General features: G+C 33.7%; 1 protein-coding gene across 1 annotated transcript in view; it reads right to left on the minus strand.

Annotated features, from left to right (window-relative positions):
• Positions 1–16,529, minus strand: part of LOC140441490 (xanthine dehydrogenase-like) — a 52,070-nt gene that overhangs the window by 25,255 nt on the left and 10,286 nt on the right. The window contains exons 2-5 of the mRNA XM_072532245.1: positions 10,746–10,803; positions 8,808–8,904; positions 6,166–6,443; positions 1,526–3,408 (exon numbers count right to left, since the gene is read on the minus strand). Coding sequence (XP_072388346.1) covers positions 1,526–3,408; positions 6,166–6,443; positions 8,808–8,904; positions 10,746–10,803 — 2,316 coding nt within the window. The remainder of the gene's footprint in view (positions 1–1,525; positions 3,409–6,165; positions 6,444–8,807; positions 8,905–10,745; positions 10,804–16,529) is intronic.

Here is a 16,529-nt window from a genome sequence, read left to right on the forward strand (position 1 = left end):
ATTATGAAGTTATATTTAATCATAAAGTTCAGTTATGTGTTAAGTATATTACGTGTTGGTATAATATAGAACCAAAAAGCTTTTTCATTTAAAAAATTGTGATCCATGCACATTATCTTTCATTTTTGAAAAGTTAAACAATAATTAATTTAGCAATCATCGATTTGAAATTGAAAATCATCAATTTTTATCTGTTGTTTATTGTTGTCTTTATTTACCAAAATTCAACAGTAATTAATAAAGTTCTTTTATTTCTTTTATGAATTTTTTTTATCGACTATTGATTTCTGTTTTATATAGGGTAAACATGTTAATATTAATAGTTTGATTTGAGTAATGATTTTCCAGTAAGATCAAAATTGAGGACGAATCGACCTACGTGAAAGGAAAAGCTTTAAAAAAAGTATTCAGATACAATTACTTGGGATGTTACCTGAACGAACAATGGGACTGCAGCATTGAAATAAACCGACTTATAGAGATTGTCAGACGCTTTCAATAAGAAGCAGTATTATGCAATGGAAAACTAGGAGTAGCAATTAGAATTAGAGTATTGAGATGCTACGTATTATCTACCCTATTATATGGAGTTGAAGCGTGAACAATTACGGACGCAACTGAAAAAAAGACTTACCAGCTTTGAGATATGGTGTTATTAAAGAATGTGGAAATTATCATAAGCACAACAAGCAACAAACACAAAAAAAAACATTAAGAAAGATAAATAAAGAAATACTTAAAACTATGAAGAAAAGAAAAATGAGCTATTTTGGTAACGTACTAAGAAATCATGAATATGTATAAGTTGATACGATTGGCTTTACAAGGAAATGTGGAAGAAAAAAGAGAACCAAGAAGAACCAATGTCCTTAAAAGATGAGGCACATAAAGAAAAATAATGATTTGATATATTTTATAACGAATTTAAATCCTTTATAAATCTTTGGTTAATTTTGGCGCCCTTTTATTTTTGCAATTTTGTAGCATATATTCTTTCTTTTTTTTTTGGTCAAACCGTTATTTTTCTATTCCTCATATCCACACCCATCCCAATAACGCTTCGATAATGAGCAACGATTCCTTCGTGTTTTTCTTATGTTACGACCGGCTTGTTATTACCTGAAATCACCTTTTTGGTCGTTATACTAACTGGCTTCCACGCGAGAAGCCTGATATTATTTTCTTTGTCCATTTTTAACTATTTATGATATCAATATGGAAGATAAAAAATTATTAACTTAAATACACAGCTCTTTATCTTTAGCCAGTCCACTTAATTGAACTTAAGTATGGAGAAATTAAACAAAGAAGGGAAAAAAGAGTCTGTTGAGCACGTCGGTATTGATATCAAGACAATGCGCTGATGAAAGTAAATTGCTTGCGAAAATCATTGACGAAAACTAAAAGAGAATAATAAAAACCATTCTAGCTTATATAACAAGGACCAAGAACATAAAAATAAGAAACATGCTAGATACTGTGCTACTAGGGCTATTTAGAACATAAACTAAAAATAAGTACTTACTGCTACTTCAGTAGGGTTCTGGGTAGATGAAAAAATCTCCATTTCGTCGTCTTCAGGTTTAGGAATAACAATGCAACTTTGCGTTTCAAAGTAAAAGTGTTCCTGGCCTCCCATTCTACATTCTCCTTCAACAGTATGTGGTGCTAGTCTAAAAACACTATCAATATCTCCTTTTTCCAATAAGGTCACTGTATCAAAGAATGATTGATGCTTAATTGCATCTTCAATACTTATTATCACAGGTTGTAGTTCTTCATAATCAATTTTAACTTTTTTGGCAGCTTTTTGTGCAAGTGCTTGAGTATCGGCCACAATTACCCCTACTATCTGACCTACAGAAGTAACAGTACTGGAGTAAAATACTTCCTCGTCATGGAAAACGGATCCCCATTTAACATTTTTCTTTAAGTCTTTTGCAGAAACAAATCCATGAACGCCTTCTATGGCTAATGCCTCCGATTCATCTATATTTAAAATTTTAGCATGAGGTTTGCTGCTAAGAACACAAGCAGCAAATAGTTCTCCTTCAAAACGTGGTATATCATCGTTGTACACAGCTTCACCAGTAGCCTGTTTAAACGCAGATCTGTGTATTAACGGCCTTCCAAGTGCATTAGTTTTTTCTTGTGTTTCGGGTACCACTCGAAAATATTGCGAGCTTTTGTATTCGTGTGTCGAGAAACCTGATGCTCCACTAATCTCCCTTTTGTCAACCTTAATATGCGGAAGAACCTTCTGAAGATCTTGGGAAATGCTCAAATATGCTTTAAAGAACAAACTTAACGGAAGGGCTTTTCTGTAAGAGATCATTCCACCAGGTGCACCAGCATCTAAAGGTAGATCTTCTAATAAGCTGTTAAATGCTGTATCCAGCATCGTCTTATTCCAAGGTAATCCTATGAGTTTTGCTTCAGTCTTAGGTGCCGATACTGTCTTGAATGACATACCACCTATGCCAAAACTTATATCTTTAATAATATCAGACTGTGGTTTAAAAGTAACATTCACCGCTTCATTAACTATCGCTATATCGTCTTCTCTACGTCTAGCTTGCTTGTAAGCTTCAAAATACTGATGCTCTTGTGTGTATGGTATTAATATACTTAATAATATTTCTTCCGGTTTTACAATACTTTTTCTATAACCCACAAAGAAGCTATTGTCTAAAGTAACTGTTCTTGATCCATCTTTGCTAAGCAGTTCCAACTTTGCTTTGGCAGCCATCAAAATAGGGATCATATCCGATATAGGACTTCCTGTCATTATGTTGCTACCCAAAGCACCTACACTGCGAATTTGTTTCCCGGCAAACCAATTCATCATTTGGATTACTGCTTTAAATATCTTCGTTTTGTGTTCTTGTTGTTCTTTTATCTGCTTCTGAAGATAATTTTCGATGTCAACTAATGTCGCCGACGCTCCAATTTTTACACCTTTAGGAGTTTGTTCTATCTTTATCAGTTCTGGTATTTGTACTGGTTGGATTATAACTGGATAAACCATTTGTTTGAATTTTACTTCAACGCCAACTTCTGTGTTGCCAACTACTAACTTGGCATTAGGAAATTTTTGTTTTAAATCGAGTAGTTCATTTAATTTTGTAGGCCTGTACCAAGTAGTATTGGTGCCATTAAAAACTAAAGTTTGTTTGTCGTAGGTGTCGTTCAGTTTTAGTTCGGGCGGAAAAATGGGCTCCTGTGAAGGATGATAAGGGGTAAATTCACTGGGATTAAAAAGAACTTCGTCGTCTTCCTGTTTCCCATTAATACCTTTTTGTAGTTTACAGCACTTGTCTCCCATTCCACATCCATTAGTACCATTAATTCCATTAAGTTTATTGCCCGTCTGTATCACTTCCCATTCTTCAGTAAATGTTTTGTAACCTAATAATGATCAAAACAAGAATATTTTTACATTATTGCATTAATAGTATACCTACTATACTTGTACTACAATCAACATAGTCGTTATTTAAAACTAAGTTAAGCACATAAACAAAGTTAAGCATGATAAAAAAACAGAAAAATTAGACATTGAAATACTGAGGCAGCAAAATGCTTATCAGAATTAAGAAAAGCAAAAAGTAAAAATCCGAAGATTTCTACAACTTGTTCGAAACCAAAATTCAAATAATTCTTAACCAAATCTGTGCTTTCTACAATTTTCAAAGTAAACAGACGATGAATCCAGTGACATGGAAATTTCAAAGATGCATATAGAAAAGACAGTTAAGATTTGATTTCACGTATAGTGCGTTTACAATTTAATTATTTGTATTTTGTCCTTTTTAGGACTCATCAGAGCGCTTCAGTAGGAAGCCCTAAACGTGAAATCAAATCTTTTTTGTCAGTAAAAATGAAATAACTTTCTAAAGACGCATACAGCGACATTAGGCCCGGGTAGACGACAAATAACCTGACTGCGCAACATCAAAGATTGGGCAGGATTAGACTTTCAAAGTTTAATAAGGAAAGCCCAAAATAGGGAAGACTTTGCAGAGGTCATCGCCAACCTTCGCTAAGAAGACGGCACCTAAAGAAAAAAGATGACTTCATCTGATTTGTTTCTCCACCCTTAGATATTCCATATGCTTTTATTAAAAGTTCTTGTTGATTTGCGCCTTCTTCGTTTATCTTTGGATTTTAGAATTTTTTTTAGTAAGGTTTTTTCAGGTGCAGAGAAGTAGGCCCTACACCAATATATTTATAATACGTTAGTTAGTTTTATCAGGCTTATGACTCAATAAAAAGAAGCAAATTATATACTATCTTAGTAAAGGAAACGCAAAGAAAAAGAAAGCAAATTAAAGTACGGTATGGTGTAGAATAGAAGAGAACTTATAAATTTCAGAGGAGAAATAATAAGGAAGGACACCAAAACCTATTTCTCACTAACTAACATGTTTCGCTCCAAAATCGAGGAGTAAAGTCTATAAAATAATAATTAGACCAATAGTAAATCAAAAACTTCAAGAAAGTTCAATATTTCAACAATTGAAATAGTACAAAATGCCAACGCTAAGATGAATTACGAATAAAACAACATGCAGAAGGAAGAGATATAAAAGAAAGTTTCAATTTTCAAAATACACTACTCAACAATTGAAGTGGATAATTTTAAAATTCCTAAAATTAACATATAAAACTATTTTTAAAATAATTGCCTGTACTATATTGCTAATATTTTTTGCATGCGGTTTTTTTCTTCCTATTCTTATTGGCCCTTATCTCCTACAAAGAGAGACATGTTGTTCCAAACATGAATATATTATTCGTATAAAAGTGCTTGTATTGACTTTACCAGTTGTCAATAAGTTAAGAAATCTATTTATCACAAAAACATTATGCCGCAAAGATGTTTAGAACTAGTGCAGCTCGAGCAATTAGTTCGTTGGATCCAACAAGACATAACTCAACAAGAGGTTGCTATGAGGCTAAGTGTGTCGCAAAGTGTGATAAGTCGTGCATGGAATCGGTATGTAGCAACTGGATCTGCAACATACAGGCCTGGGATAGGAAGAGAACGATCTACAACTCGTCGGCAAGACCGTTTTGTAGTTCTGACGGCAAGAAAAACATAACATTCACGGCTTCCAGAATTAAGAGTATCTTTAGGCATGCTACTGGAGGAGCGATTTCCAGTCAAACTGTCAAAAGATACTACCCGGGCTACCCATCCACGACTAACTAGGGAGCAGCGTGCATACAGATATCGCTGGGCGATGGAACACTATCAGTGGAATTTCGAAAATTGGGGGGATTGTCTCTTTACTGACGAGTCCAGATTTCGTTTGTATACGAATGATGGCCGAATATTAGTGTGGAGGGAAAGAGGACAGCGTTACAATGAAAATCTGAGAGTTCCAGCCACTCTTTTTGGAGGTGGATCCGTTTGCGCGTGGGAAGGCATATGTTTTGACGGTCGCACGGACTTAGTGGTCTTAATTAACGAAACAATGACTGCTACACGATATCGAGACAGAGTCATAGTACCAATAGTTGTTCCATTTTTTGGTGCAATAGGCGAACAATTTGTTCTGATTGATGATAATGCTCGCCCTCACCGTGCGAAAATTGTCAACGAGTGTATAGAAGCTCATGGCATTACAAGAATGGAGTGGCCACCGTGTTCACCTGATATGAATTGCATTGAACATGTTTGGGCCAAAATGTCTAGGCAACAAAACAGGCTCTTTTAACAGTCCCAAACCTTAGATCAGTTAATATTATACATTACACGCGATTTGGAAACATATACCGCAGCAGTTCATCAATAATTTAATAAGAGGTCTTCCAAATAGAGTTAGAGTACCAAGGCGACACAGTGGTGGACTCACACGCTATTAATTTTTCTTTTCGGGATATTAAAAATTGAGCAGGAATAGAAATTTTAGGTTGTTAATTTTACAATTTTTGTTTATTTTCTATTTTTTTTTTCTTAATGAATTTCTTTCTTTCGATTCATCTGTACGAAAATACGAAGTAAAAATAAATCTTTATTTATATCACTCTATTTTTCTATTTGACCTTATGAACAAAAAATAAAATAAACATTTTCATAATATCCACTTCAATTGTTGAGAAGTGTATTACTGATATTGTTGATTAGTGAAACATAAATGAGTCGAAATGTGTACAAACCTTCAATGATTGGCCTGTAACCAGTACATCTGCAAAGGTTTCCTTGAAATGCTACTTCCAGATCTTTCATAGACGGTTTTGGAGAGTTTCTAAGCAATGTGTACATTGACATAACTATACCGGGTGTACAAAAACCACATTGTGAACCATGAGATTTAGCTATCCTTTCCTGGACTGGATGTAGTTTGGTTTTTGTAGAGCCGATTCCTTCGACTGTAGTTACTGCTAGACCGTGCATCGAACATATTGGGGCTAAGCAGGCATTGACTGGTATGTGACTGGTAATATATTAAGGAAAATTACATAAGAGATGTTCTTCTACATTTATGGCCTACGGACAGTTGTGGGTCCTTCATAAGTGTAAATGTGTACGTGTTCTCCCACAATTATTTCAATACAAACATTTTTATATGTAAAATTTATTATTCTGTAAATAATATTCTGTATATATCTAAATATACAGTAATTTAAATCAGAAATCACAGATTTGAGCAGTTTATAGGTAATAGGTAATATTTAATTATTTTTATTCTCTTTCAACATACGGACTTCACGGGTTCGAGACAACTCGAGATAGTTGGACTGATATGCACAAAACGATTGTGATCAATGATCCCATTATAATTGTATCGTGTACAGCAAATATACATTTAAATATTGCTGTGTTGCTTATAAAGTTCAAAACAATTTAAGAATGTAGAGATTTGTGAATCTTTCATACATTTTATCGTTAATTGCATTTTGTGTGCCTTTCTCAAGGATTAATCATTTTACCACCGATTAATTGAGCTCTTATTGACAATTAATTGTATCATTGTCACCTCGGGGAGGTAAATAGGAGTCTAAACAGCTTCTGATATCCCCGGATGCTCTGTAGAGGGCTTAGGAATAAACGTCGAGAGCTCCTCTATCCAAGTCCATTAGCTGGGTGTGGACTTGTAAATATTTATCTTCTGATAGCTTGTCTTGACAAAGACAAGATATTTCTTACATGATAAAGGTACACCAAGTCGAAATAAAAACATCAGGTTGTGGTCTTCTGATGGCTTTACATGACGAAAATATAAGTCGAAATAAAACATCAGATTGTAATTCAATAATAACTCTCAGCCAGAGTATGAAAAAATGCAGGAAGCAGCGCCCCAAGAGCACTAAGCTCTCGGAGAGCCCTTGAGGGACTGACTTGGCAGATTGGCTGACCTGAAAATCGCCAATATTTATATGCGCTGTTTGAGCGATAAATAGGGATTTCCAGGTCAAGAGCCAATAGGAAAATTCGAGGCGGAGAGATGCGCCTTGGAGTGCGCACTAGTCGCGCTCGAGGACATCCTTTATGGATTCATATTTTTCACATCTTTAACGTGTATAATTGAATTAACTAGCAATCGAATTATCAAATTCCTTTGTTATTAATGTTTCACACTTCCACCAAAATCTGACTACTTGTAACCGAATAATTTATTTACGGACTGTGATGGTCAATGATATTTCTTTTGTAAGGTTCTGATCTATCACTTTTGTAATAATTATCCTCGACTTTAAAGAAGTACTTATTGTAGTAGGGTCACTATAGTCTACTTGCTTGTGTCCTTTGTATATCTTAATATTCATACTAAATTCGACGGAAGAAACCAGCATGTTCTAGACTAATCGTATATGTCCAGACTCTCTTTCTGATTCTTAATATGTTATATAAAGGTCATCATCTGTGCAGAAAGCAACAATGACCAAAGACGTAATCATCACATCATTAGCCGGTAAAGCTTTAACTTCTATATTTTTGGGATATATGATTCATCGATTTCTTTTGAAAAAGAAGAGCCTTCAATTGCGAATTATAAATTATTTGCCATATATCGAAATATTGAAATAAAACAACCAGTTTCATGGATTATTAATTGTAAAGCGGATAACGGATGCAAGGGATCGGACTTTACATCAAGTGAACCAAATATCAACTTTATCTGCATGATGAGTTTGTAAGAGTAAATTCGGTTTACCCTTGTAGATAATTAGCAAGACTTTGACCACCGAGACTAAAATACTATATATTGTTCTGAAGCTATTTTCTTGTGGTATTTTAAAGTAATTACTATTTAAATCGGAATAAGCCACAATAAAGGTTAAAGTACGTTTATTGACGTTTCAATTTCCACTTCGGAAAGGAAATCGTTCTCAAAATACGAATTGAGAATATTTTGAGAACGATTTCCGAAGTGGAAATTGAAACGTCAATAAACGTACTTTAACCTTTATTGTGGCTTATTCCCATTTAAATAGTAATTAAAATACTATACTTGGACAAAATACAAAACTTGGACGAACACAATAAAGCTACACGATATCACCAAAGCTCTTCATATCTGCCCTAGAAAAGCTTTTTAGAACTTTTAAAGTATAAATATTAATGAATAAAGACTACTTAAGCTACTTAAACTTTGAATACACAGCGGAAGTTTATGTCCAATAATGAATATAAAATAAGGTGACGATGATGGTGACGTTTTTAAAACAAAAATCTGATGTAACTTGTAAACGTTTTCCTTCTGCTGCTAATTTATATCAGCTGCGATGATAATACATATAATTTTAATTAAAAACTAAATCAATAATATTATTATTCTACTTTAAAAAAAGGATACACTACTTTGTTCTTCTCTCTGTCGAATTTGGATACCATTACCGTGCAAGCTCCACATCCTCCTTCTCCGCATCCTAATTTGGTCCCACACAACCTTACTACGGTTAATGTTAAGGAATAAATAGAAAGAAAAATAAATTAAAATTAAATCAAAAAAATAAATAAAAAGAAAATCTGTTAAAGGGCATAATATATGAGAATCAATATTTCCTCCTTTTACTAAAAAAATATTTAAGACAATATAATTTATGTATTATTCCACAAATATAAAGGTCTCCTTATGCAAATAAGGAGACCGTTTTCTATGAGAAGCTATGGATTATTATATAAAATTACCTGGAAAAAATCAAATACATTTTTGACGTATTTTCCCATACATATATTTCACCCCACAACTAAAATACTATGGTAAAAATTACATATTAACCTCAAACCGACTTACATTTGTACATTTGGACGGAGTTATGTTATAGCGGATTAACCCATTCATGCCCGTTAGCAACTACAATTGCCACGCATATAAATGTCTCCCCCTACTCTCTTCTTCTTCTTAGGGTGCCTGTCTGACTTTGTTGGTTGCTATACGAAAAAGTATTGCTTTGAACAACACGTTGATTTAGACGATGTAGCAAAACTATGGTTGTATAGGGATATTTTTAATAAAAAAATTAATCTGACTTTTAAACCACCAGAAATGGACACATGTGATACATGTGCATTATTTTTAGCACAATTAAAGACGGCAGTACGCGACACTGATGCAGAACATATAAATAATAAAAGACATTACATCTAAAAGATACAGAACGTAGGTACAATCTCAAATCCTCAGACACAAATGAAACTAAAGAAAATTGCATAAGGTACTCAGAGCAGATCTTCAAAAATGTTTATCTACACTTAAAATTTTTTGATTCCTCAAATAATTCAGCCTGGTTTATGATGTGGAACGAATCAAAAGGTAAAAGAGGTGGGAATGAGTTGACATCAGCTTTGGTAAAATAGGCAGATCTAAACTTACCAAGATCTAATATAGAGCACATACCGCTTTGGTCTCATAATTCTTCTTTTGGTGCCTATTCATTTCGAATATTGGCGATAAATCTGGCTATAATTATTTTATTAACTGATGCTTTAAATAGATTAGTTGTTACTGTGGAGAACCATTTCCTCAGGTTTTTTAACCATGATATTTTTCTTCTTCCAATACCTCGATTTCCGAATACTTTGCTTTAGAGGATTATTTTCAGTAATCAATATTGAGTGTCGTTTGTTCTAGTCTCGTTGGTTATCTTGTCCGTCCATGATATCCTTAGGATTATTCTGTATAGGCACATCTCGAAGGCGTCAAGTTTTTTCTCCATCGTTTCAGTGAGTATCCAGGATTCAACTCCGTAGTATAATATCGAGAAGATATAACATCGTAGGAGCCTTACTTTTAATGACAATTGCTTTGGACAAAATAAGAACAGCAGCATCGTAATGGGCTTTTATTTCATTCCATAACAATCCATTCCATTTCAAATATCCATAACTTAAAACCATTGACCAAAAATTTCGTTTAAAAGGACATAGTCACATTAGAAGCATACTTGTCCTAAGTCCATTTTTTTTGTAAAATTACTATAATCATGTAAATATAAATCCTGTACTATAAATTGCTTAGAAAAAACTGGTTATTCATTATTTATTTATAGGTACCTGTAACAATTCTAAATATTCACCGAAAACCGTTAATTCGTTTTCCTTTAAAATCAATATATTGGACTTAGAAAAGTATGCTTCCGATATACAGAACTATTTTGTTTATTTATTGATATAATAAGATAATGATTTATGCATTTCACTGCTACTCTAATTAATTGACTGTATCTATGAAAATATCAATAATTCTGAAAAATAAAGAATCCATTAACTTGAGGATTTTGGAAAAGGATACATTGATTTCGTAAGTAATACAATAATGTCCATTCAGGATCCACATTTTCGTCTACGATCTGAAAAAAAAATGAACATATTAATAAAATATACCAATCTCAACGACTAGGATGGGCAGGATATGTAGGCCTACATAGACTTAGTAATGAAAAACCTGCAAAAATAGTTTGGGAGGAGGTTCCTACAGGAACAACGATATTGCCAATATTGTTGAGTTGCGTTTCTGGAACGACTTTACTTGTAAGATAGTTCATTCGATTACATGAAATCAACTTTAACTTGAGAATATCCGTCAGAAAAAATAATAGCATGTAATTCGTCTTTAAAAAGACAAACACATGCCATGATGACGGTAAAATTCTCCTGTTAGTGATTTCATAGTAAATTATTCCATAGTAATTTAGAAGAGCAAACATTTTGGGTTATTGACGGGTTGATGGACGATATTGATCCTGTGGTAATACATGTGAAGGTTGATAGATAGCGATGACAGTGATAGGCGATGACAGTAATGGCACTAATAGCGATGACAGTAATAGCGATCCTAGATGAGATGAGGATGATGTTAATATGCATTAAGTAAATTATGTAATAGTGTAAAAATCGGCGGACACAAAGTGCCAAATGCGAAAAGTATGTAAGTGATAGTCCGGCAAAAAGTGAAAATTAGGTAATGGTGCGAAAAATTTCAAATAATATAAAATCCTTTTTAAGAAGAATGCATGTTATTTACAAGGAAAACTTTTTATGTAATTCTTGTTATTATTTACATGCAAATGAAATAAAAGTTGCACGTGTATTTTATCTTTTAGTTTAACCTTATCTAAAGCAATAAACATATAATGTTAAACAATAGTAAATTAAACAATTTTTATCAAACCTTTAATAATTACATACCTCTATCTGTCTATTAAAGGAAGTATTTTCAATGCATTATTCTGTATTTAACCATATGTATTCGCTTATTAGTAAAATTAAGTTAACTACATCTACACAGTGCTGACACAAACTCTAGATAATGTATCTCTATCACTTAATGACCAAACACACATCCCATCCTGAAGATATTAATCCGACTATACCTAACAACACACAGTTTGGATTTATGAAAGATGCACTGTTTAGTCTACAGGTATTATTCCAAAGATGCAGAGATATGACTTGCGATATCTACACCTGCTTTGTGGACTACCAAAAAGCATTTGACACAGTTCAACACCGAAAAATTATGGATGTTCTACCAAAAGCCCAAATAAATGATAAAGACCGGCGTATGATACAAAATTTATACTGGAACCAATCAGCCACAATAAGAACAAATCTTGGAGATGAACCGACGGAAGCGATCCAGATTCTACGAGGCGTTAGACAAGGATGTATACTTTCACCTATATTATTCAACCTATATTCAGAAGAAATATTTAGCGAAGCCTTGAAAAATTGCGAACATGGAATCCTTTTAAATGGAGAACGCCTAAAGAAGATCCGCTAGGCACCTAAGGAAATGGCTCTCCACAACAACAACTGATATGTTTAAAGCATCAGCTAATAAAATAATTATAGCCAGAATGATCACCAATATTCGAAACAAATAGGCACCAAAAGAAGAATACCTTTCAAAAAAGTTTTAATAATATAACAAAATGACTGCGATGTGTATGCATAATTCATTAATTTCTAGAAGACATTTGACAAAGTACTACATGGGATCGATATCGTAAAACCATTAGAACTGGATGGTAAGGATATAAGACTGATTTCAAACCAATTTACCCAACAGAAAGTTGCCGACAGACTGTCACCAGCACTAACATATTATATTCTGAAAACATCTTTAAAGAAGCCTTGGACGAATCAAAAGATAGTATTGCAGTAAATGGCCAACTTACAACCAATATTAGATATGCAGACGATACCGTATTGTTGACAGATAGTGCGCAAAGGATGACGAATAATGTAGATCAACATTAATGCCACATTACAACAAACGATACACCGTTAGCAAGAGTAGAGAAAATATGCTATCCGAGCTGCAATATTAAGGATGCCTGGGATTAGTTGCAAAATAAAAACTTGTATTAAAAAAGCCAGAAGCCCTTTTAACGGTCTTAGGAAGATTCTTTGTATTTTATGTTTAAGTAATAATATACACATAAAACCTATTAGATGTTACGTCTTTAATGTATTTAGTTAGAGGCATTTGAAATGTGGCGCTACAGACGTTTGTTAAGGGTCGCACATATACACATCATATACAGCAGAGGCTAAGCAAAGACAAAGAAAATTATTAATACAGTAAAGCACAGAAAGTTGGCTTACTTCGGTAATTTGATAGAGTAAGACACGACCTACTATTAGAACGTTTGCAAGAAGTCGGTTTAGACGGAAAAGACATCAAATTCTTAAAAAACTTGTACTGGAACCAAAACGCCAGAGTTAGGATCGAAGGTTCCACATCCGCAGAAGTAGAAATTAGGAGGGGAGTTAGACAGGGATGTGTTCTGTCGCCTTTGCTGTTTAATCATTACTCCAAGTTTCTATTTAAAGAAGCATTGGAGGATTCCAAGGATGGAGTCAATGTGAATGGCGTAAATATCAATAGTATCAGATACGCCGATGATACAGTGTTAATTGCGGATTCCGACTTAGGTCTACAACGACTCATCGACAAGACCAACTCGACCTGTGAGCAATTTGGTATGAAAATAAACATTAAAAAAACCAAAGTGATGCCAATCCGAAAAAACCAAAACGTACCTCAACCTTGCACAATAAATGGGCACATTTTAGAACAGGTCAATAGATTTAAGTACCTGGGATGTTGGATCGATAGAAGCCTAAATCCTGATCTAGAAATAAGATCGAGAATAGAACAGGCCAGAAAATCTTTCGAAAAAATAAAAAAAAACTGCTTTGTGATTCTCGAATAAAACTCGAAATTCGACTACGTTTATCAAAATACTACGTCTGGTCGACTCTTCTATATGCAGTTGAAACGTGGACCCTTAAAACATCAACCGTAAATAAATTGGAGGCCTTTGAAATGTGGATCTACCGGAGAATACTCAAAATTTCATGGACCTTGCATACCTCAAACGAAGAAGTGCTGCATAGAATAGGCAAGGAAAGAGAACTTTTTAACACAATAAAATTTAGAAAAACATCATACCTAGGCCACATACTGAGAAATAATAAGTACCAATATGCCCAACTTATAGTGAAAGGAAAAATCGAAGGAAAGAGAGGCCTAGGAAGGAAAAGACTATCGTGGCTCAGAAACATCCGACAATCGACAGGGCTAAATTTTGAAGAACAGCTGAAGATAGAGAAGAGTTTAAAATTGTAGTAGCCCACCTCCATTGAGGAGAGGGCACTTTAAGAAGAAGAAGCTTATGGAAGAAGAAGAAGTAGAAGAAGAATTCTGAACAAATAGAAATTGTATAAAAAACGCAAAATGTTCTCACTCCAGAACTGAAAAATTGAACAGCTCTAAAATGTTACTAAAGAAGACCAAAATTGAGTAGAATTGTTAGTACTAATCTTAATTGGTAAAATGGCAACAAAAGAAGAGAAAATATAGAAAAATTCTACATTATGTGTCCGTGTGACAAATGTAAAGTTTTTTAACTGCCTAAATCAATGACAAAATATTTGTAATATCCAGTTTATCTCTATCCTTCATAAATGGAAAAATATAAAGAGTCAATATGATTATTTTTAAACATCATTGCGACATATATTTAAGTGTTATTGTGTTTCTTAATCAATAACAAAATAATACGCTATTCGTGGTGTTACAATATCTGCTAAAGATATTAAGTAATGCACACAAATGAGAATCGAATTCCTTCGTTTCTGTTAAGTTTATATGAAAAGATACTACTTAGTTTCATTGATTAATTAATATATTAACTACAATTACATTGCAATTACAATTAATTTGCTGCAAATATTCTGTAAATGCTAAATTATTAGGTGAACAATAGTGATTTTTAGGAGAAGAAACAACAGCTGTGTATCAACAGACAAATTTATTAAGCAATACCATCGATTGACGATTGGCCATTTGGAATTGGTCTTTAATTCAATACCTCAAAAACAAAAGATGTATGTTTTTCATACAGAAACCAGTCCGAATCCGCAGTAATCCACAACGGAATACACAAGTCCCAGTGATGTCAATCCAGTCGCTGAGGAACCCCATCTGGTATGGGGCCAGCCTTTTGTTTAAATGAAATCATGATACTTTCGTCAACAACATTGGGCTTCAATTTCCAGCAGCGATTTCGTAACAATCGTCTAGTTGTCTGCATATCCGATCTTCTCTGATATGATTTCTGGCATGTGTGCTATATAAAAATTAATGAATATGGGGACCAGCACCAATCTTTGCAAAATACCATTGAAACATAATATGTTGCATATTATAGCATGGATAATATCAGTGATCGTTCGGTATGGAATTCTTCTTTTTATGTCGACATGACTTTGTCTGTTTTTCAATGTGCCTCCAGTAATTTGTCGGTCCATTGTTTTCGTGGTCTTTCTACTGATCGTCTTTCTATTGGTAAACCATCTCCTGCCGTCTTTACTACTCTATTTGTTGTCATTCGGCTTATATTATCATTCCATTCTACTTCTCTATTTCTTACTTAGTGCTTGATGTTCTCCACCTTGCATATCTACGTCGCCTATCTGTACTTCTAGCTCTGTCCCATAGTGTCTTACCATCAATTTTTCTAAGTGTATTCATCTTTACTGTTTCTGACATATTTATATCCTCTCTGTGTCAGGTCGTATTTCTGCTGCGTATGTCATTATTGGTCTGACGAATTTTTTGTAAATTCTGCTTTTTATTTCTTTGCCGATATTTTCATTTCTACATATTGTTCCATTCAGGCAACCTGCGGCTCTGTTTTCTCTTGATCCTCTGCTTCTGTTTCGAGCTTTCCGTAGTTAGATAATGCCCAGATATTTAAAATCAATCACTTGTTCAATTATCTGACCTTCCAGCTAAAATTTACATCTTATTAAAGCTGTTATAACTATGCATTTTGTCTTTTTTGAGAAAATTAACGTGTTAAATTTTCTGGCGGATATATTAAATTGGTGCAGCATACGTTGTAAATCATCTTCACTTTGAGAGAGTAGTATTGCGTCGTCTGTATAGCAGATTATTTTAAGTTGTTTTTCTCCCATTTCGTATTCTTTTTTAGTTCCTACTTTTTTATGATTTCATCCTTAAGAAGGTTGAAGAATATATAGAAGAATAGAAGACTCAGGCAATCTTCCTGTTTTATCCAATTGTCAGCTTCAATACGGTCAGTTAGTTCCTTTTATACTTTTACTTTTATTGTGTTGTTTTGGTAGACATTTTCGGTCGTTTTGATTACTCCTAGAGGTATCTATCTTGCGTATAATAAAAGGATAACGTCACTTGCACTTGTCTCATTATAAATATAGTGTCGGTGCATGATCAAACCTTGTTGTTTTTTTGCTAGTATTATAATTTCATTCAGTTTAATATTTATCACTTCGGTTGTTAATTTTAGTGTTGTGTTTAATAAATTAATTCCTCTGTAATTTTCCTGGTCCGATTTGTCTCCCTTTTTGAAGAGAGGTTTTAGGATGCCTAGCATTCTTGAGGAATTCTGTTTGGTTCTATTATTTTTTAGATTAGTTTTAATAGTTATTTGGTTAGATCTGGTCCTCCATACTTTAAGAGTTCGTTCGGTATTCTGCCCTCTCCTGGTAGTTTTCCATTTTTTAATTTTCTTTATGCTTC

This window comes from Diabrotica undecimpunctata, chromosome 5 (assembly GCF_040954645.1).
Source record: "Diabrotica undecimpunctata isolate CICGRU chromosome 5, icDiaUnde3, whole genome shotgun sequence".
In the NCBI taxonomy this organism is placed as follows: domain Eukaryota; kingdom Metazoa; phylum Arthropoda; class Insecta; order Coleoptera; family Chrysomelidae; genus Diabrotica; species Diabrotica undecimpunctata.